Source organism: Mytilus trossulus, unplaced genomic scaffold (genome assembly GCF_036588685.1).
Source record: "Mytilus trossulus isolate FHL-02 unplaced genomic scaffold, PNRI_Mtr1.1.1.hap1 h1tg000158l__unscaffolded, whole genome shotgun sequence".
Classification (NCBI taxonomy): domain Eukaryota; kingdom Metazoa; phylum Mollusca; class Bivalvia; order Mytilida; family Mytilidae; genus Mytilus; species Mytilus trossulus.
This window is the reverse complement of record NW_026963304.1, coordinates 1,141,389-1,164,233: the sequence shown is the minus strand read 5'-3', so window position 1 is coordinate 1,164,233 and position 22,845 is coordinate 1,141,389. Positions and strand designations below refer to the sequence as shown.

At 32.0% G+C, this 22,845-nt stretch overlaps 1 protein-coding gene across 4 annotated transcripts; it reads left to right on the top strand.

The window, feature by feature from the left end:
- Positions 1-1,143: 1,143 nt before the first annotated feature.
- LOC134700494 (uncharacterized) lies at positions 1,144-22,796 on the top strand. Of its 4 annotated transcripts, XM_063561881.1 has the most exons (10): positions 1,144-1,261; positions 3,157-3,298; positions 9,417-9,495; positions 11,883-11,943; positions 15,918-16,080; positions 17,619-17,906; positions 18,621-18,687; positions 18,972-19,042; positions 21,147-21,224; positions 21,935-22,796. In XM_063561881.1, exons 4-10 carry the CDS (start codon positions 11,908-11,910, stop codon positions 22,255-22,257), a joined length of 1,026 nt encoding a protein of 341 aa, XP_063417951.1. In that variant the 5' UTR covers positions 1,144-1,261; positions 3,157-3,298; positions 9,417-9,495; positions 11,883-11,907; the 3' UTR covers positions 22,258-22,796. The 4 variants fall into 4 exon arrangements, with proteins under 4 accessions (XP_063417951.1, XP_063417954.1, XP_063417953.1 ...); XM_063561884.1 differs by lacking the exon at positions 9,417-9,495; XM_063561883.1 differs by lacking the exons at positions 1,144-1,261; positions 3,157-3,298 and adding an exon at positions 7,218-7,313.
- Positions 22,797-22,845: the final 49 nt, after the last annotated feature.

Genomic DNA, 22,845 nt, shown 5'->3' with positions numbered 1-22,845 from the left:
GCTCCACGTTGGAGCATTTTTCATTTTTCAATTTGTTAAGGCAAATTGAAAAATGCTTAAGGTAAGCAATTTCAATATTTTGATTTTAGGAAGGAGATTGAATTTTTTTTTTATCCAAAACAATCAAATTCAAATGTTTTAATTTATTCAAACTGTTGATAAGATGAAATCTTTTAAAGACAAACTTATCATTACTTTTTATATTATTCTTGTGTAATTAAATATTGTAATTTCATGAAAAAGTACAAATTTCAAATCTCATTACGAAAATGATTTTTCAGAAGTGAATTCAACAGTTTTTTGATACATTTATCAAACCAACAAACTTTTGAATTTATAGAGTATTTTGCAAAATTTATTTTTCATTTTGAAATGAAAAATGTTTGGCGTAAATATACACGGTCTCATAAGGCTAATTTCTGCTATTTGATCGGAATGCTGTTTCTATAACAAAGTCCACTTTTCCATGCTATTTTCCTTATTTTTTTCGGTGAATATCTGTCTTACTGGGATCCATTCTACATCCCGTAATTTGTACATGTTTACATTTTCTTCTAGTTTACTGGTTATAAAATGTTAAATCAATCTAAACTCTCGGTTATTCTATCCCAAATGCAAGAGGTGCATTTGCCGTATTAAACACACAACTTCTAAGTATTTTTGTTTTGTTGATCGGCTTCTATTTCGAATTTGCGTACACCATATGACCGTTTTGACTCGAGCAACTGATGAGGCGCAAAATTACAAATTTAGAAGCTTTTTATCTTTGATGAGTTTCAATTTTCAATTTTGTTTTGGGAATATATTTGTTAATTTGAAAGTGCGAATTTAATTATCTCTAAATACCGGATACTTGAAATTTATCTGCAATGCTCTACTAACATGAAAGAAACTATTTAAGATAATTGTATAATCATCCATTAAATCGTTTAAAAGATTCGCTGCAAAAAAAGTAAAATAAAAAAGGGGGTCCATTATCATTTAAAAAATTAATGAGAATACTAGACTTTTTATTTTTATATTTACATGTATAATTTTGTGCTGGTTACACAATAAATATTTCGTATTCCGAATGGACTTGAAAGACAAAGAACGATAATTCACTCAATATTTGTTTTTTTTAAAGTTCATTTACCTGGAATACACCGATTTACATACACAGATGTATTTAAGTTTGGAAGATGTCTCTATAAAGTGTTGGCTGTAGAAATTCAGGAATTAAAGATCTACTGGTTATTCAAGTGTCATAGTCAATTAAAATGTAAGTAGAAATAACTTTACATAATAAATTCGATTAAAGTTCATTTACCATGTTACAAAATATACTATTCATTTATACAAACATATTGAGATTGAATGTTATCTTACACAATTTAAATGTGTGTTTATTTTCTAAATTTAGGCTTCTCTCCAACGGGTATTTAATAAATGAAAATGTGTATTTTACGTGTACAGTACTCAATAACACAGTTTTTGAAACAATTATACACAGCTAATTTTTCATAGGTACTATTTCTGTACTAAAAATATGTAGTTTTGGAAAATAACTTTTTATATTTAGCACTATTTTTTTTTAGTACTAGTATTTTACAGTACTTGATTTGTACTAAATATTGTGGTACAGAAATAATACCAAAAGTGATCACAATATTCCATTTGAAAATCGTAACTTTAAGAGATTTAGAATAGACAAACTTTCAAAATGAATATGAAAAGTAGATTTCAAGTACTCTAAATTTTAGTACTGAAATAGTACTTTTGGAAAAGTAGCTGTGTTGTTGTTAGATTGTTATACTGTTGACATAATATTAAAAGAACATTAATTTAGCATGTTCATAAACGTAGACATGGGTGATTATAAACTGAACTTTAGACATTAGTCATAATAATGGTCTGATTGTAACTTATTTTTTTGTAACAACAACTTGCAAAGTAAAAAGACCACGAACATAGCCGATTTGGTGCTTGATGCTTTACATAACCATTTATGTGTATATGAGAAGAAAAACAGTTAATATAGCACTTAACATACCTCTAATTCAAGGTTTTCAATTGATATCAAGTAATTATTTTGTGTGTTCGATATTTGTTCTTTGACAACTTTTTCTTTTGGTCCATAAACCACATAGCATTTTAACTACTACTACATAAATAAAGGCAACAGTAGTATAAAAAAAAAAGATAAAAAAATTGAACTCCAAGGAAAATTCAAAATGGAAACTGTGCCTAATAAAATGGCACAAACAAAAGCGGCGAACACATCAAACGAATGGATAACAAATGTCATATTCCTGACATGGTACAGTGTTTATTTGGTATTCCGCTGTCTAAAAGAAAAAAGGACCATCTTCAATGTAAAAAACCAATCGTGGTAATATGTGAACCTTGTCTTGATTCTGAAAATATTCAAAATCATTATTTGACATTTGATTCAAATTCAGGTTCGATAATCGTCAATTATGAAATAAAATTTTAAACCTCGCGGTATCGGAAAAGTTTTGCTTTCATGTTAATAGCCTGAAAGATCACTAAGAAATTGTGAAAAAAAACGACTAATGAGGACTTATGATTTTTGTTTTTCTTTAGTTTTTATGCTGATAAACAGTTTGTAATGTTGTTTTTTTTTAAACTGGCCTCTCAGCTTTGGGGAAATTGAATACGTGACCATTTGTCTGAATGTTCATTTTTGGAGTGATTCCAACCGCGTTAAAAAGGTATAATCGTCGAATATAACGTGAAGAAACGTTTTACTCATAAAATTTGTTTTGCATTTTTTAATCTGGTACGAAAAATTTCATTGGTTGTTGTTTTAATTTGCTGTTTAATCTCAAAGACCCAACGTGTGTGTTTTGTTATTGTGATATATATATATATATATGTGTGCAATATGTATGTAGCAAAAGTGTGCCAATATGAACAGGCAGTAATAACTAATAAGGTGCCATAACTTTTTGTTTGAAATTGTTTGCAGATTGAAGTCATTCCCTGACTTCTGTATAAGGAAAACAGCAGTATTACCCTGGTTTTTTAAAGTATGTAATTTTATTTGTTTCAAATAAGTATATTTTTATAATTTGGCATAAGTACATTTCTGTTGTTCTTTTTTTAAGTTTGTTTATACGACTATGGTCTAGCGCTTAGGCTTTGTCTTTGCAGAAATGGATTGTGCAGAATGTTCCTCAATTAGTCAATTGATGATTTTACTTGAAGGAGATGTGATGTGGATTCCAATGATTTACGAAGACCAAACAAAAAACCAAGCAGTGGTTTGTTTATATAAAGACTAAACACTCAAATTGTAAGAATCAAATAACAAACAACAAAGCTTCATAATATTATATAATCTGCTGAGTTACACTGATAACACGAATTTCTAAAAACGTTCATTTGAAGGTACCAAGACCTTGTCGATAAATATCCGTCTGCATATCAACTTACAATTAATACACGATTGTAAACAGTATAGATTCTGCGTAGTGACGTTGTTTGTCGTCTTAATAACGTGTTACAGTACTCTTTTATTTGTCGGTATGCCACTGCTGGTGGACGTTTCGTCCCCGAGGGTATCACCAGCCCAGTAGTCAGCACTTCGGTGTTGACATGAATATCAATTATATGGTCATTTATACAAATTTTCTGTTTACAAAACTTTGAATTATTCGAAAAACTAAGGATTTTCTTACCCCAGGAGTAGATTACCTTAGCCGTATTTGGCACAACTTTTTGGAATTTTGGGTCCTCAATGCTCTTCAACTTTGTATTTGTTTGGCTTTTTAACTATTTTGATCTGAGCGTCACTGATGAGTCTTATGTAGACGAAACGCACAATATAGAAAACTAAAGACTGAGCAACACAAACCCCATCAAGATTAGGCGCTCCGGAAGGGTTAGCAGACCCTGCACCACATGTGACATCTGTAACAAGACAGTAAGTATTTATTTAAATCAAAGGTAAAATCACAAAAATACTAAACATAGGGAGAAATCAAATCGGAAATTCCCTAATCACATGGCAAAATCAAATGACAAAAAATATAAAAAAACGAATGGACAACTGTCATATTCCTGACTTGGTAAAGGCATTTTCAAATGTAGAAAATGGTGGATTAAACCTGGTTTTATAGCGCCAAACCTCTTACTTTGTACGACAGTCAAAGGACCTCAAAGCAAATGACCATAGGTCTCTATCAATTATGTCTACCAATTCCATTTACATTTTACTTATTTTAAATCCAGAAGGGGATATAACTCTCATATGGAGTGACCGGATCACTTCGCTCAACATTATTGTGAAGATCATAAGGATAGAACGAGCAAATTGGTGAAATAATTTTTACGTAATATTAAACGGTTGCGAAGGAGATTTGTACACCAGAAAAAAGTGTTTTGGGAGAAAACTCTTACAATAAAAAGTGTTCCGCCTAACAGGGTCAGTTAATAAACACCGTCAGAAAAAAGTTGCAGAAGAACATAAAGAAGAAACAAATAATAATAATTAACAAGGTCTTTCCACAAGTCATTAGCAGCGTCAAATGATAGCTTATAGTATGCTGATTTAAAAAAATTATGCTTTCTGTACAATATTTTTTTTAATTAGGGTGATAATTTGTTACTACTGGTTTGAAAAATGTAACTTCGGTTACATCAATTGACACTGTTTACAAAAAATATATAGTTCTGTATACTTTTATATTAAAAAAAAGTACAAAAAATAGCTACTTCAAGGTTACACAGAGTCACTCCCGGTTCCCTTTTCGATGTCAAATTGCTTGGCACTTAATGCAAAAAGTCCCATGGCTTTATCATGTATACATATGAGGTAAAAGCAAAGGTCAAAATCTAGAACGTCAAATTAACCTATGACCTTGACCTCAATTACAATGTCATAAACCAAGGACCTCAAATCAAAAGACCCTAGGTCTTAATTATATTTGGTTAACGAGTTATATCATCATATGCGTATTTTAAAATCTAAACGACATCTTGCGAACCACAAAAGCACCGTCAGAAAAATAGTGGAGAAAGAAGAAAAAAAAAAATAATTAAAAACCAATTGGTCAAAGAACAATTGAAGGTCTTTCCACCAATAAGTATCTATTCTGATATGAAAATATTAAAATTCAGTTGAAAATGTCAGTTCCTATGGCTTAATGATGTATAAATATGAATTTCAAGCAAAGGTCAAAATCTAGAACGTCCAATTAACCTATGACCTTGACCTATATTTTAAGGTAATAAACCAAGGATTCCAAATCAAAAGACCCTAGGTCTGTATTATGTATGGTTCATGAGTAATATCCCTTTACGTATAATTCTAAATATAAAAGGGGCAAAAACTCCCATTTATTGTCTACGCACCCTTCCAATCAAAATTTATAAGTTGCGACATGTCGCAACTAACAATTTAGTAAAAATAATTTGTCGAAATCTTATAAAGTTAATGAAAAAGAGTGAAAATAAGCCAAAATCAAAATTTAGAATTTGACCTTGACCTTTGACCTTGACCTTATTTTCATTTCTTTGGACCAAGGACCTCAAATCAAAAGATCCTTGGTCTCTAGCACTTATGGTTTACAAGATAGAAATGCATATCACTTATATCAAATGCATAAGGGGAAATAACTCTGATATGGAGCGTTCATATCACTTCGGTCAAAATAGGACAAATCATGCGAAGGATATAACGAGCAATTTTGTAAAATAAATTTGTCATAATATTTTACGGTTGGGAAGGAGTTGCGCTCACAAGGAAAACAGTGTTTGGGGAGATAACTCTTACAAAGAAAAGTATTCGTTTACGCAGGGTAAATTTCAAAAGCGCATAAACTGTTCGATATCATATACCAAATATCTAAGCGACATATTGCGAAACAAATGTTTATCGCAAGAACAAAATTAGGCGGAAGAAAAAAAAAATAATCAGAAGAAAAACAATAGGTATTTCCACAGAAAAGCGGAAAGACCTAATAATTAAAAAAAAAACAGTGGAAACAAATAGGTCTTTCCACAAAACAGTGGAAAGACCTAATAATAATAATAATAATCAGAAAAAACCCAATAGGTCTTTCCACAGAAAAGTGAAGATATCTAATAAAATGTATAGATTCTTATTTCAAGACATTGACGGATACGAGAACGATTCAATAATTCAAAACAACAATACCGTATTTTCTTGTTTCGCCACTTTAACAGATCATGACAGGGTTGACAGTTGTACACAATATGTACTGATATTCATTTCTAGAAATTAGCTGGTGTTAGCTAAAAAAATATAAAAACGGAAAGTCCCTAATCAAATGACAAATTCAAATGATAAAACACATCAAACGAATGGAGCACGGTCATATTTCTAACTTAATACAGACATTTTCAAATGTAGAAAATGGTGGCTCATAGTCAACATCCTCTGTACGTTTTGGAGTTAAAGTAGTGGCATGTTACAACTATAATACATTATTTTAAGAGCGAGTTGAAACCTGCTTCCGGTTGAAATAAAAAAAAAAAACATACTGAATTATTAACCCACTGATGACCTTGGACACGTTTTTGCTCTTTAGTTGACTTTTTGATTATGAATAAACTCATCATAGATACCAGAACTAAATATTGTATATACGCCAGACGCGCGTTTCGTCTACAAAAAACTCATCAGTGACGCTCGAATCCAAAACAGTTAAAACGTCCAAATAAAGTACGATGTTGACACATTCCTCGTTTCTTTTGTTAAATTATAGTGTCCTATGGTGTTTTTTTTCTCTTATTGTGAACTTTACCACACCTTTTAGATCGTATACCTTTTTCTGTTGATTTACTGGTTATAAAATGTTGAATCCTTCAAATGAAGGTTGTCTAGCCCAAACACATTCATTGCATAATCCGTAATTAGCATACTTTCTCAATATTTTCTATGTGATATGCGTATTTGTTTTTTTGCCTTTAGAGTTTTTAGCTACACTTAAAACAAGTTTCGAGTTCCACGGTGACATGTTAAACATTCAGAATGAACTTGAAATGAAAGAAACCGATTGTTCATTCAAAATTTTGTTTTATACAAATCATTTACCTGGCGTGATACGGTTTATACACATGAACAAAATGTCGACAAATACAAACAGACGATCGTATTTCTTCTTGATTGGAAGATTACAATACCGTCCTTGTAGAATAGTAAGTGTTGCTAAATACACACTGATGACCAGTTTTCTTCATGCTTAGAAGATTAAAAAGCATCGTTCTGGTAGAATAGTAAGTGTTGAAAAACACATACCGACGAACAGATTAATTCATGCTTGATAGATAACTATATTGGAAGAGTTAGTGTTAATATTTGATTCATTTGCTTCAGTAAAACAGCGGTTGTTTTGTAGTTTTCTATTTTTTGGCATCACACTTTAAACTCAAAACATAGGTGCAAACACCTTTTAATTGTGTATGAAAAGATAACTACTGATCCATAACACAGCATATTCATTTAAAAAAATCGCTTCAAATCTTATAATTAAGGTCATCACTTAAGAAATTTTACGGTCGCCATCATGAGCTGAATGGCCATTATGACAAAAGTGTGTCAGAAATCATATCTAATATTCATCCGCAGTCATAAAAACCTTCCATCATTACCGGACTGAACATAGAAATAACACGACCGCTGCCGTATACGGTGCAGGAAATGCTTACCCTTCCGGAGATGTTGATGTAAATGTCCTTTCGTTTTTAGTGAGTCTTTGTTTACTCCTTGGTTTTGTTTGTTACAATCATTTGTTCTTTTGAATTCAATACACTATATAGTGTATTTTACATGTACCTACTTTCGTTTGAATGTTTTGATTACGAAAAAAGTCGTCATAGTTCAAGATGACATTTAAACTTTTTTTAAGAAGCACCTTTTGGTATTTAACCCAATTTGCATAATACTTGATGTCTGTCATTATTTTGTATTATACATGATTCAGACGAAGTTGTTTCACTATGTTACACACATTCAATAATCCCAATTTTTCGAATTCATTTACAGTGATTCGTTTACTTTAAGGAAGATAAAATATAAACCGTATAATTTTATTTTGAATAACCTGAAACTTGTCTTTAAGTTTCTTGGATAAGCATTCATTAACAAGCATAAGCATAATCAAGATGACATTGTATGGATGTAGTACACAATGTTTTCTAGATTGCTGAGACAAATGTTCTTTAAATCTATATAAATATTTTAGTCTTTGATTAGCTTTCTTAATAATATTATCAACAACTTGTTCACCAGATACAAATTGTCCAAAATGATACCTAAATATTTCACATTTGATTAACCCTCAATTTAAAAACTATCACATTCAATAGACAAATCATCTACATTAACATTATAAATCTTTTGACGAAATAAAATGTTTTCCGTCTTTCCTAAATGTAAAGACAATTTATTATCAACAAGCCAATTTTTACATGATTTCAACATAAGCTTTCTAAAACTTAGGTTTGGAACTGAATGTGAAAAAAGAATAAGGACAACAATACCCAACGTGTGTACGATATATCAAATCAATTTTACAATGAATGTGTGCAATTTTTAAAGTTTTTTTTACCTAGTGTGAATTGATTTGAATACACGAAAAAATGTCTTAAATGAAATACCGACGACTGTATTGTGCGCATCAGGCTTGACAGATCACGTTGATTGAAACGTAAGTGTTTATATTTGAATCAGTTGCTTTATCATGTTTATGTTAATCAGTTGCTGTTTTGTAGTTTCACATTTGTCCGCATCAAACTTTGAAATCAAGTACGAGGGTGTCATTATATTTCAACTGTTGGTAATTTATCAGTTCTTGTTAATTCAATACACTATACGTGTACCTTCCTATATGTGTATGTATTGTTACAAAGTACTTTTTAAAACAATCGTGAGAGTTCAAGGTGGCATTTAAGTATTTTTAAAGTATCACCTGTTGTTTTAATTCCTAAAAGTAATAATATTGATATTGATAGCACACATAGTATTGTTTACATGCAGATAATAGATAGATTATTGGACCAATCAGTTGAAGTTCAAATATAATAAGTATATTAAACGATATACAATGTATGTACATATCTCCTCTTCACAACTCATTTGTGTGGTTAGTTTTGTGATAATGCACTGTAGTGAACAATTGTGTCAGTAATTGAAAGACAAAAGGGGAAAATTAAAATAAACACTTGGACATTGAATTTGTTGTGATACCTTTATTTACCTGCGACATCATATTATATTTTAAAAGGCGTATGATTAAATGCATCCTGCAATTTGATTGATACATTAGAATGGTGTCTATCAAAGATAGTCGTTGTGGTTCAATATATATATTATAACAATGATCATGACGATGGAGTGTAGATGCAGACAACAACAGCAAGTCATATGTTTCATTTGATAATTTCAGACACCTTTTGTTCGTTTGTTTGTAAGTATATTTACTCAGACGAAGGAGCCAACAGAACAAATATACATAATGTATTAGTGTAAGTACTGTAAAAGAACGAGAAATGTCCATCTTGTATCAATAAGTGAAGTATTGTATACTCTTGAAAATCATTGCTCAATTTCTTCATTCAATGTTTTAGTTCATATATTGTTATGATATGATTTAGCCAAAAAAAATCACCTAAAGAAATGATTTTGTCTACATACACACACATACCACTGTGTTGGCCCTTCAATTCAATCTTATGTGTTCTTTGTTAATATTCTGCATATGATACAATTCAAAACAAACTAGTCTCTATATAACTAAGCATGAAATTAAGGAACATTACACACTTGGTTTAATAAAAACTACATGAGCTAATGTAAGGTGCCTTTGATTTCCCTCGTACAACAGTAATTTGAGCTTTGGAATTAGATTTGATTATTTGTAATTGGTTATTGACGTTCCATAAACGAGAGACGAAAGAAATTGAAGAGACCAAAGTGAAAACGCCCTTAAAACAAAACAAGAAAAACAGATAAATACAGAAAACAGAAAATAACTAAAGAGAAACACAAAGCCCTTGGCTATTCATTATTTTTACGATAATCATTATTTCTCTTCGCGGTGTAAATGTATGTTTGGTTTAATTAGAATCAAATTGAGGTTTAAGTAATGTCGTTGCAGTAACTATTTTTTTTCTGTGTTCGGATAAAACGATTCTCAAGTTATTGTTTTATTTTTGTTGATTAAACCTTTCAACTAGATTTCGACAAAAGAGACTAAACATATAAATTGTCTCTTACTATGTTGGCATTTCGGTGATATGTATACTGGGGCACTTCCTATAATATCAAATATATACAATGTGAAAGGACATGCTGCTTGAATATGTCACCTCTTCAGGCTTAAACATATGTGAATAGGTCGGGTAATCTATCAGAAATATATGACAAGTCGATAAAATTCCCTAATTTCTTCACTCATCTTTCTTGAGGTTGTCGGTTGTGTTTATATTATCAACCATTTTTTTCTCTTTGGACACATTGAAGAGGGGGATAGGACGCAAAAGTATTGATATTGCCGTCATCTCCTTAAAACAACTAGAATCAAACGGTTGGCCCCTCCTTATTCAGGTTGTCATAACCATATGCGGATCCAAGAGGGGCCTGGGCCCCCCTTTTGTGAGAAAAATTTGGTTGATTATAAATTGGATCATTGAAGCATGACTAGAACGCACCCCCTTTTTTAGGAAAAGTTCTGAATCCGCCACTGATAACAATTGAAAAAAAATGTATGACTGTCACCTATCAATTAGATATTGACCTTTCAGCAAAATTACCTGCGTGTAAACTGGAGGCTCTGTCTGAAAGTGAAAGTTCCACCCGATTTCAAGTCGATCTCGATTATCACCACCAAACGTGCGGTCTATTTTGAGTCAAATCTTGACTGTTTATTCGTCTGTTTCAAATTGCTTCTGCTCACAGTTGGTCAGTCAACTTCATTTCACTTCCAGCAATGCTTTCCATGTTGTTCACCGTCAGGATTTACATTTCATCGAGAGGAGCGGTAAAGAAAAATGAGGCACTTCGACGAAGTAGGCAAACAGAGACAACTCCTGCATGACGAAGACGACGCTTCAACGAAAAAAAATCATATTCATAAATTGATTCATGACATTTAATGTAAAAAATCAATACTATACATTTTGTTAGAATAGTTTAAGACCGTATTGAGAGATATTTTTAACAATTTCGGTGCTGACGGTAAAAAGTCCTCGGCATCTTCAAATCTCGTACGAAATCGGACGCCGTTAAAATTCCATTTCTCGAAAATTTCAAATACTGCCCAATTGAAATAAAACCACACCTTCTCCCTTTTTTGAAAACATTGTAGCTTAGATCAAATGTATACGTGCATTGTGTGTAAATTTGTGCTACTACGTTTTTCGATTTTGTTAAGCCACTACAATTTATATTGTATAGTGTGAACCACCAAAAGTTGAATCCCGCTGCAATCGTTTGCACCTGTCCAATCTGATGTTCCGTAGTTATCTTTTGTTTATGTGGTTCATAAGTTTTTCTCGTTTTTTGCTTTTTATACAGACTAAACCGTTGTTTTTCCTCTTTAAATGTTTTTTTCACTATTAAGTTTATGGGGCCCTTTATAGCTTGCTGTACGGTGTGAGCCAAATCTCCATGTTGAAGACCGTACTTTGACCTATAATGGTTAACTTTTATAAATTGTGACTTGGAAAGAGAGTTGACTCATTAACACTCATGTCACTTCTTCCTATATCTATGAGCATTACATCTGAAGAACATATTAATTTATGTTATCGGAATAAAATAAAATCCAATGCGATTGATAGTTAAAAGCAGTGTATATATAATCATGACAAGGAATCCTAAAGTAAAACATGCATACGATTTTTTTTTGTAGATTGACTTGACTCTTTACACTCTCTATGATGAAAACACTTTTCCTATGTTGGTTTTGTCAGGTAAGAACATTTCTGTGTCCTTACTTTGTGAAGAACCACACTGATTCCTACACTTACTACGTCCAAATTATTTCATTAAAATGTGTAAATATAATTGAGAATATAAATGGGGAATGTGTCAAAGAGACAACAACCCGACCATGTAACAGACAACAGTAGAAGGTCACCAAACGTGTTGTAAGTATTTCTACGTGACTGAGAGGATGATCGAGCCGTTTGTTTAACAGTAAAACAATGCCAACTTAGAAATGTGTTTGACGAAGCCATTGTTGATAATGTTCAAGATACTAATAAACCTAGACGAGGGTCAGTGAACGCCACACTAAACTCCAATTATTTACACGAAACTTAAGTAAAAATAATACAAGACATGCAAAGGTCAGAGGCTCCTACTTAGGACAGGCGCAAAAATGCAACGGGGTTAAGCATGTTTATGAGATCTCTTCCCTCCTCCTTTACCGCTTGGAATTAGAACCCTGTTTTAGGACGATCAATGCATTTGAATAGGGACATATAGTTGTAACCGTGCCCCAAGTCTCCTGGGTTGGAAACCCACTTTTTAAAAGGGCTGTATCCTCCCCTGAAGATTATTTCTGTATTGGCCTTGAATTCGGGATGTTCTATGTGGCCTGGGGCTAAGCTATCTGTGTTGAAAAGTTATCTCATTGACAATCATACCACAAACTTTTATATTAATATTGAAATTAAATTGAGAATGGAAAGAGGGAATGCGTCAAAGAGACAACAACCCGACCACAGAACAGACAACAGCCGAAGGTCACCAACAGGTCTTCAATGCATCGAGAAATTCCCGCACCCGGAGGCGTCCTTCAGCTGGCCCCGAAACAAATATATATATATTAGTTTAGTGATGATGAATGCAATACTAAACTTCAAATTGAACACAAGAAACTCAAATTAAAATAATACAAAACTAACAAAGGCCAGGTGCACCTTACTTGGGACAGGCGCAAAAATGCGGCGGGGTTGAACATGTTTATGATATCTCAACTCCCCCCTATACCTCTAACCAATGTAGAAAAGTAAATGCATAACAAAAAGCACATTAAAAATCAGTTCAAGTGAAGTCCGAGTCTGATGTCAGAAGATGTCACAAAAAAAAGCTAAACACAATGACAATAATACTGAACAACAGACTACTAGCAGTGAACTGACATGCCAGCTCAAGACTTCAATTACACTGATTTAAAGCTTATGTCCTCATCATATGAATATCAGGCACAATCCCTCCCGTTAGAGGTTTAGTTTCATACCATCACAACATATATGAGATGAACACAACCCGTGTCATGTTAGCAACTGGTTTTTAAATAAATGTGTTTATTTCCGATGCAAAGACCTTATACGTGAATCAAAATTAAAGCCAAAATATGCAATCTTAACTAACCTGACAACAGTATCGTAACTATCTAACTTCTTAATAAGTTTATTTAAAGGTTTTGTTAGCTTCTGAGGTGAATACTGACATTTTTACCATAAACAAAAACTGTCTATCAGTCTATATTACCTGTTTAAGTATAATTTTGTTGCTCATATCTGCAAATTGCAAGACAACATGCTTTCAATAAATAAAAAAAAAGGGAATAAAGAAGTATATGGATATGCTGTCATAAATTTCCATAATCTGACTGCAGTAAAGGAATTTTATGAACGATTCTTGGTTTTAACGGTCATATTTCGATATACAAATAAAGATTGGATCAACTTGATTCACCAATAAAATAACAATGTCCAATCATATTAATAAAACTAGTTATATCCAATTTCATAGCAGACTAGCTATTTTATTTTATATTTTACTGGTGACTATTCAATGCGGTTACTTTGTTTTAAAATATCCTTCGTGCTTTTCGGGATTGATATTAAACGAAATGATTTACTTGTGTATAAACATTTAATGTTTGGGAATAAAGTTTTTGTTTTTGTCATTGCAATATCAAATTTTATTGACTGTCATACATTTTACATCTAATATTACAAGCTCAAGCCGTAACATATGTATATTAACAGGCTTTTCATTACACTAGTATAAACTGATAGGTGATTAATAAAGGAAATAGCAAAAAACATAATTATCTAGGTCAATGTGCCTGTTTTCAAGATATTAGCCATTGCAATTTTGGCGGGAATATATTCCATCTTGATTTTTCATAGCTTAATCATTGACAAGTGTACGTTCTCAAAAAACTATTAGAAAATAACAACGATTCTATAAAGCTATTACAGATGACTTATAATTATACATGTAAAGGATTTATAAAAGAAACAAGAGGCTCTAAAGAGCCTGTGTCGCTCACCTTGGTCTATGTGAATATTAAACAAAGGAAGAAGATGGATTCATGACAAAATTGTGTTTTGGTGATGATGATGTGTTTGTACATCTTACTTTACTGAACATTCTTGCTGCTTACAATTATCTCTATCTGAATAAACTTGGACCAGTAGTTTCAGTTGAAAATGTTAGTAAAAATTTACAAATTTTATGAAAATTGTTAAAAGTTGACTATAAAGGACAATAACTCATTATGGGTCTATTGACCATTTCGGTCATGTTGACTTATTTGTAAATCTTACTTTGCTGAACATTATTGCTGTTTACAGTTTATCTCTATCTACAATTATTCAAGATATTAACCAAAAACCGCCAAATATCCTTACAATTACCAATTCTGGGGCAGCAACCCAACAACTGGTAGTCCGATCTTCTAAAAATTTCAAGGCAGATATATCTTGACCTAATTCACAATGTTACCCCTCATCAGATTTGCTCTAAAGGCTTTGGTTTTTGAGTTATAAGCCAAAAAATGCATTTTACACCTATGTTCTATTTTTAGCCATTGCAGCCATCTTGATTGGATGGCAGGGTCATCGGACACATTTTGTAAACTACATACCCTAAAGATGATTGTGGCTAAGTTTGGATTATTTGGCCCAGTAGTTTCAGAGAAGAAGATTTTTATAAAAGATTACTAAGATTTACGAAAAATGGTTTAACATTGACTATAAAGGACAATAACTCCTAAAGGGGTCAACTCACCATTTCGGTCATGTTGACTTATTTGTAAATATCACTTTGCTGAACATTATTTCTGTTTACATTTTATCTTTATCTATAATATTATTCAAGATAATAACCAAAAACAGCAAAATTTCCTTAAAATTACAAATTTAGGGGCAGCAACCTAACAAGGGGTTGTCCAATTCATCTGAAAAATTTCAGGGCAGATAGATCTTGACCTGATAAACAATTTTACCACTGTCAGATTTGCTCTTAAGGCATTGAATTTTGAGTTATAAGCCAAAAACTGCTTTTTACCACTTTGTTCTATTTTCAGCTATGGCGGCCATCTTGGTTGGTTGGCCGGGTCACCGGACACATTTTTTAAACTAGAAACTTCAATAATGATTGTGGCCAAGTTTGGATTAATTTAGCACAGTAGTTTCAGCGGATAATATTTTTGTAAAAGTTAACGACGACGGACGACGGACGCAAGGTCATGGGAAAAGATCACTTTGCCCTTTGGGCCAGGTGAGCTAAAAATGGGGGGCCAAGGGCAATTTTTTTTAAGGAATTCAAATGGATAAAACAAGAAGATTCCGAAAATCTGACAAAAAAACCCAAAACATGACAAGCGAACATCCTTAAGTGTCAAATGAAATCAATACATTGTAATACTATACATTTAAATTTAACACGTTTAGTGTGTATGAACGGTCTCTATGAACATTTATGCTAATTATTTTAGAAAAAATAGTTCCATACCCATAGCTTTAATGAGACAAAAGAAAAGAGAACATTTGTTAATATTACAATTTGATAATCAATGGTAGTTAGGAGAGATTTTTTAATACTTATTATGTTGACATTAATTTATCATATAATTTGATATATTGATAACAGATATGATCACAATGAAACAGTTATGTTCGTAATAACTCTTGATATTTTAAAGCTCGTTGTTGTTACATTGGTATATGAACTAAAATGTCCAGCTCCAGGACATTGGCGTCTGAGAGCAAGAAAATTTTATTGTGGTCAGAGCTATGTATGTTTATTACGTTCACCAGAGAATTCGTATCGAGAGACCTGTGATGGACTCGATTACAGCAGCTCAGGTAAAACTGTTATTATTTATTAACCAGCTATTACCTCTTCATATAGTCTCTATTTAAGAAAAAAAAGTCAAATACGAGCCTTTTATATAATCATGAGAAAGCGATAGACGAAATCTACCAAGTGATATTAAAACTCAATGTCGAAAAAGAAACTTACCCTCGTAAAGGTGTATTAGCATCTCCAACAATGGACTCTCTCCAACAATGTTTTACAATGTTGGCAATGTTTTACTGTTTAACAACCGGCTCTTTCATCCTCTTAGTCACATGGAAAAAGTAAAATCACAAAATAACTCACTCAGAGAAAAATCAAATCGGAAAGTCCCTAATCACATGGAAAAAGTAAAATCACAAAAATACTCACTCAGAGGAAAAGCAAATCGGAAAGTCCCTAATCACATGGCAAAATCAAATGACAAATCACTTAAAAAAAGAATGGACAACAACTGTCATATTTCTGACTTGGTACAGGCATTTTCAATTGTAGGAAATGGTGGATTAAACCTGGTTTTATAGCGCTAAACCTCTCACTTTGTATATAAAATTCCGTTATATTCACAATGATGCGTAAACTAAACAGACATGATCAATAAAATAGTCAAAATATGGGTACAGCAGCCAGCATCGTTTTACAATTAAAAGAAACCATTTCGCGTGTCTGACATCAAAAACATTTATACGTCACATATTTTTGTCGTTCAATATTTAAACAAACAATTTTTAAAGTCACTTGGGCAATATTAGCTTGCAGGGTTAAAAAATCCAAATTATGTAAAATCAATTTCAGAAATAGACCGAGATTGCAATTAATCAAAAAGTTCTATAGAATTTCTGAGAATCCACAAATGGTTCATTTCACTAAATAGATGAATTTTGACGTTTGTGGTTCAACGTATTTTCTAATTTCTAATAGAATTATAACATAATGACATATTATAGAACAATAACATACTGATAGGATAGTGACAGGATCTTTAAAAGTACAGAGTCATGTTTTAAGAACCAACAAAAATCAAAAAGTCGCATATACAAAACACACTAGCAAAATTGAAAGAAAACACAAACACATTGACGGGATGTACAAGTACCGAGCCAAGTTAAATGGATATCATAGAAAACAATTCAACAGAAAAAGTAATATTAGTAATAGAAAAAAGACAAATGAAAATACAATATAACATGTTGTTAAGATAATAAACAACGTCAGTACGCAGAATCTAAACATCAAGACCATCATGTATTATTATTGTAAAGTTGATACGGAATATATATATAAATACTAACAACACGTTCGTTGTTTGTGGCCGTAGTGACATTTCATATTCAAAGAACGTAGTTTTGTTGTTTTTCACATTGCTTAATGTACTGTTTTTCTTTTGGTTATTCCTGAAGACAGAACGGTGACCTATTGTTGTTTATATCTGTGTCTTTTTTTTTGATTTGTCATCTTGCAATCAAAGCACGTTTTTCTATTTGTTACTGTATTCTTTTTTATAATGCAAGTAATCTATATCAAATTACTGTTATTTCAAATATAGGCAGCAAACTTATTTTTGAACCATATTTCAACAAAGCAGGATGCAGCTACAACCGATATCAGCCTTTCCCATTCTCAACTGATGGTAACAATAAGTGTGTGTATCAAAAGTCATTTTGTAATGAAAAGGGTCAAATCGTCCACCGTGAAGGAAGTATGAGAAATGATGCAACTTGTGGATGCGATTCTTCACAAGGGTACATATTTGTCACCACGCCAAAACACAACTGCTATTGTATACCATCACAAGAAGATTGCTCCTGTCACAAACTTTCATGTAATGATAAAGGTAAATGTTCATATTCAACTTCACGTTAATATATACTCTCAGACTTTGACCTCCATAGTTACAAGATAATTTGTGGCAGTGGCAGTCTTCCTCTGTAATTATCTTTTAACTATGGAGGTCAGTTTGATCCATTAGTTCTTTATACTACTGAAACATCTGTATTGATAATAAGGGATGATAACACGAATCTTCAATTTGGATTCAGATTCTATCATTGCAAATCAAACGGACTTTTTCCTCTTAAAATCCGAATTTAAACTATGAATTCAATTAAGTTGTAAAATCTAAATTAGTTACGTTTAACAATCATTTTCGACATACGAAAATTCCTGTCAGAAATATGTCAGTTGTCAATTTGTATCTGTTTGATGTGTTTGAGCTTTTGATTTTGTCATTTGATTGTGGGACTTAATTTTTCCTCGGGGTTCATTTTTTTGTTATTTTACTTTTATCGCATTTCTTAGTTAATTCAACTTACATAATTTATCCACATTATTAGTGTATCTGCTACGAAATGTAAGTGTAAAGAAGGTTTTAAACCTAAATGTCAAGGCACACAATCCCTCTATTCCATGTATCAGCAATAAACGTAAGTTTTTCTACTTCGATTTGACTTATGATAATGTCATATTCAAAATGTGTATTATATATTACGTTATTTTCATAATGCTTTTCAATCCTATTAGATTCTTTCATTGTTTTTTGCACTTACAGATACACTATGTCCTTTTATTGGTTCTGCTGTTCGGAATGTATCTTGTCCAAAAATTGTTATCAGACCGTAAGTTTATTGATTATATGATAAAAAAAAATCAGTAAAACCATTCAATATTACAGTTGCATGCTTACTACTTTTAATGAATGGATTTTTTTTTACACCACAAGAATAGTTTTTCAATTCCTTTAAACAGTCAAAACCAAAAAAGTGTTGTTGGCTATGAAAAGGCCAAGACATGCAAACCACAATTATTAAGTTAGGTTTGTTGTTTTCTGTATAATCAGTTAAAGTTTTTACATTTATTTTCTATTAAGATTGGTGAATTTTTCGAAAATAACTTTCCACAGGTCAACACAAAAGAATGAGTCCTCAACATCAGTAGACAGATTTACCGACGGTAGAAGTAGTTATTATGAAGGTAAGTAAGTATCTCATGTATGTCCTTGGCAAATTACAATAAATATTCTAATAAAATTTAACAAGAAAAAAAAGAATTTCATAGTAGGGTTATACTACTCAATGTTGCATGCTTTGTATCAAACAAAACTAACATGATCCATAGATGTTGTTATCATTGATAGTAGGGAAATTTAATAATCGGAAATATTTTGATTAGAATTCGAAAGACCAATGTTCAGTCATAGATCGACCAATAATTTAAAAAAAAAGGAGAGCTGGTCAGTTGTTCTCACCTGTGTCCAACATACTTAGTTTAATAGATATAGAAGATGTGGTATGAGTGTCAATGTGCCAATTCGCCATCCAAGTCACAATCTATAGAAATAAAAAATTATATAGGTCAAAGAACAACGAGCATTGGCTTACACCGAACAGCAAGCTATGAAGATCCCATTAAATTACTAATGTGAAACCATTTAAACGGAAATACCAACGGTCTAATATACTAGTATTTAAAAACCGAGCCACGAGAAACACTTATGAACCACATCAACAAACGACAGATTCCTGACTAATGACAGATGAAAGCCAGAAATACATTATCTGATATATCCTGTAATCATTTCAATATAAAATACACAGAGATAGTAGGTATATACAAATATTATTGATAACACCGGATGAATGGTACGTCAACCATACAAGACCTATCATTGATGCTCGAATCAAAAGTTTTAATGTTAAAAGGCCAAATTCATTACAAAGCTACGGAAACATTATAAGTGAACTGACAGTTGTGTTGTCAAAAGTTTCCCAGACATTGGATTCTTGTCTCTAATACAAGCATGATATTATATATGTGTTCATGTACATTGATGATATGACCAAATGTTAGCGCATATATCGTTATATATGTAGGACACTAAAGTGTGTTGGGGACGCTAAAGTACGATAGTCACGCTAAAGTGCGATGGTCCACGCTAACGTCCGATGCCTTCATACGCTAAAATGCGATGGTCCGCGAAAGTATAGACGTACGAAACGTAGTTGGATAATGACGTTAACAGTCGTTTATACAAACCAAAAAATGAACATGCCGTAAGATGAAATAAATAATTGAAGCGAACAGATCAGATATAAATGTTTACGTTTACGTTAAAATATTGTCGATTTTATTGAGGAGTATAAACGTAAGTAAAATAAAGGTACACGTGTTCAAGCGTAAATCATAAATTGTCCATAAACACATCATGTGTACATTGTAAAGTAAGATATAACATGTATTAATACCCGCTACGAAAAGGGGGAAGTTCAACCTACAACCCCTTCATCTCGCATTCAAATTAAAGCTTGTTCAAAAAAATTGTATTTATCCCGACAATGACTGAATTTTGTATTTGCAACTGACAACTTTAAGGGTATGTTTTTACATTAATAGGCTGTGTAAACGGCAAGCTACATCCAATACGTCCCTCGTCCTGAACATGCATGAAACATTTGCCACTGAACAGCAACCAACAATCAATCCAATACGACCGAGCTATAAAAAAAATCATTTAAAGGAAATATAGTATTTTGTGACACCTAATCAATACTTTTAGCAATTATTACTAGGTCAGTCTTCTAAATTTAGAAACAGTCACATAAGACTACCGGTAAAGTAAAAGCCTATCGCATTATATGGTTTATCATAGCAAACTAGATTTTGCAAAAAGACTTGTTTTTAACAAATCAAATCAAATCAAATCAAATATTTTATTGTCATATAAACTTTACAGTTTGTGACCAACATATATTAATACAATAAACACAATAAACATATATACATACATATTAAACACACAAAATATGAACATTAGTGTCCTTGAACCTGTCTCTTTTGTTCAATCGCACTTAAGAAAACAAACAATCATCGCACTTCAGCGCGAAACATCATCGTACTTGAGCGTAGATCATCGCACTTTAGCGTGACCATCGCACTTAAGAGTACCATCGCACTTTAGAGTCCTACACATATATATATATATATATATATATATATATATTAGGTTATTTCTGGTACAGAAAAACAGTATCGCGATCGTGTATTGAAAACATATGAGCAGAAATCTTTCTCGTTACAGGCAGAACATATAGATTAACATATGTTTACTTCAGCAAAGCATTAATAATTGTTATGATCACTGTTTTAGCGGTAATTGGTATGTATATTTTCAATATAATGTTCGATAACAATAAAATGTTATGCTATTGATAAACAGGTGAACAGATCTAAAATCACAAGCAAAAAACTACCCTGATCATACTTAATCCATATGATTTCTTTCTCACTACGTTATCAGGTAATTTAAAATAAAATCAATCACAAAGCTGATGTTTTTAACTTTCCAGTTGTAATCTTTCTATGTGTAAGCAATACCATACCATCTGCTCCATTGGATGGCTTTTTCATTTCTGCTCAAACGTAACGCGTGTTCTCACTATGTAATGACCCTTCCATTAAACAGCTTCGATATATTTAAAAAGAAGGAGGATATGTTGATTGGCTGTTGCAAGAGACAATTGCCTTGTCAACGCTCTATAACCCTAACACAAAAATCATAGATCATTACTTCGTTTGCAATGACATCGGATATAATTGACTTTTATAAATGAAGTTTATTTAAATCGCTCTAAGCATTGTATATCTTTTTTTAAACTTTTAAACTTGTTAAGTATTTTGAGTCTGTACGAGTGTTACAAAATGAGGAGAAATGATCTTTCAATTTTTCTCGATTTATTTACATTTTTTTGTAACTGCATTAATTTGGGTCATGTATTCATATTATTTCATGTTTTTTGTAGTACTTTTATTTCATTTGATACTGAACTTGTAAGGAATTTGATAAAATAACATTGTAAATATTTGTAGGATTGTTAGAGTGGAATGATGTTTTATATGGCGATCGTTTAACAGATAACAACACAACAGTACAATTATTGGTAGATCAAGATGTATCTGATAATTTGTTGAATGAAACGGAAGGCGATTCGATAGAAATTGAACGATTACAAAAAGAAAAGAATAGGATCTTAATGGGAGAACTTTTATCTGGAGACGAAAACGGTTATATCAAATTTCTAACATTTCTAAAAAGATATTCGGAATATGATGACCTCGTTTATGGAATAGAAAACACAGTTGTAACAGATGACGATAGGATAGCATTTCAAAATTGTCAAAGGAACACTTAACATAGAGCATTAATATGAACGATGATCAAATCATGTATGACCATGTGTGAACGAAACTTTTAAAAATTATTGAGACAAAACTCAATTTCTGATAAACATGTTGTTCCTTCGATACTTAGGATTATTTGTGTAATTCATTGCTATACACAAAACTAGAACACGCCCGCAAAACCGTCGACTGACTTAAAGTAACTTTACCTTATTTGAAGCCTTGATTTCGAGCTTTCGTATTGTCATCTTATAAATTCATGCTGGTTGTAAGGTGCAGTTTATCTGCTTACATAATTTTTTTCTATTTTAACCTGTCTTAATTGTTTTCTACAATGAACTAACTGTTTTTTTCATATTGTTTCTCTTAATTAACCAAAATAAATACTGATGTTGAGGTGCAAAAAAACAAAATTGTTTTACCGCTTACTCTTGTGTACCATAGACATAAAACGACTACGGGAAAAGTTCCAGTTTCTCCTGATATGTGAGGAATTTTCGGTATAACTTGACTGGGCGGTGTTTAACCGGTTCCATTATTTAATACCAGTCCATCTATCGACATGTGTGTCGGGATAAACTCATCAATGAAGTGGTCAG

Coding starts and splice junctions, on each gene's coding strand:
- LOC134700494 (XM_063561884.1), top strand. CDS start 11,908: ATGATGAAAACACTTTTCCTATGTTGGTTTTGTCAG. Junction 16,081..17,618: donor ACTCGATTACAGCAGCTCAG/GTAAAACTGTTA, acceptor TTTCAAATATAG/GCAGCAAACTTATTTTTGAA. Junction 21,225..21,934: donor CACTGTTTTAGCGGTAATTG/GTATGTATATTT, acceptor AAATATTTGTAG/GATTGTTAGAGTGGAATGAT.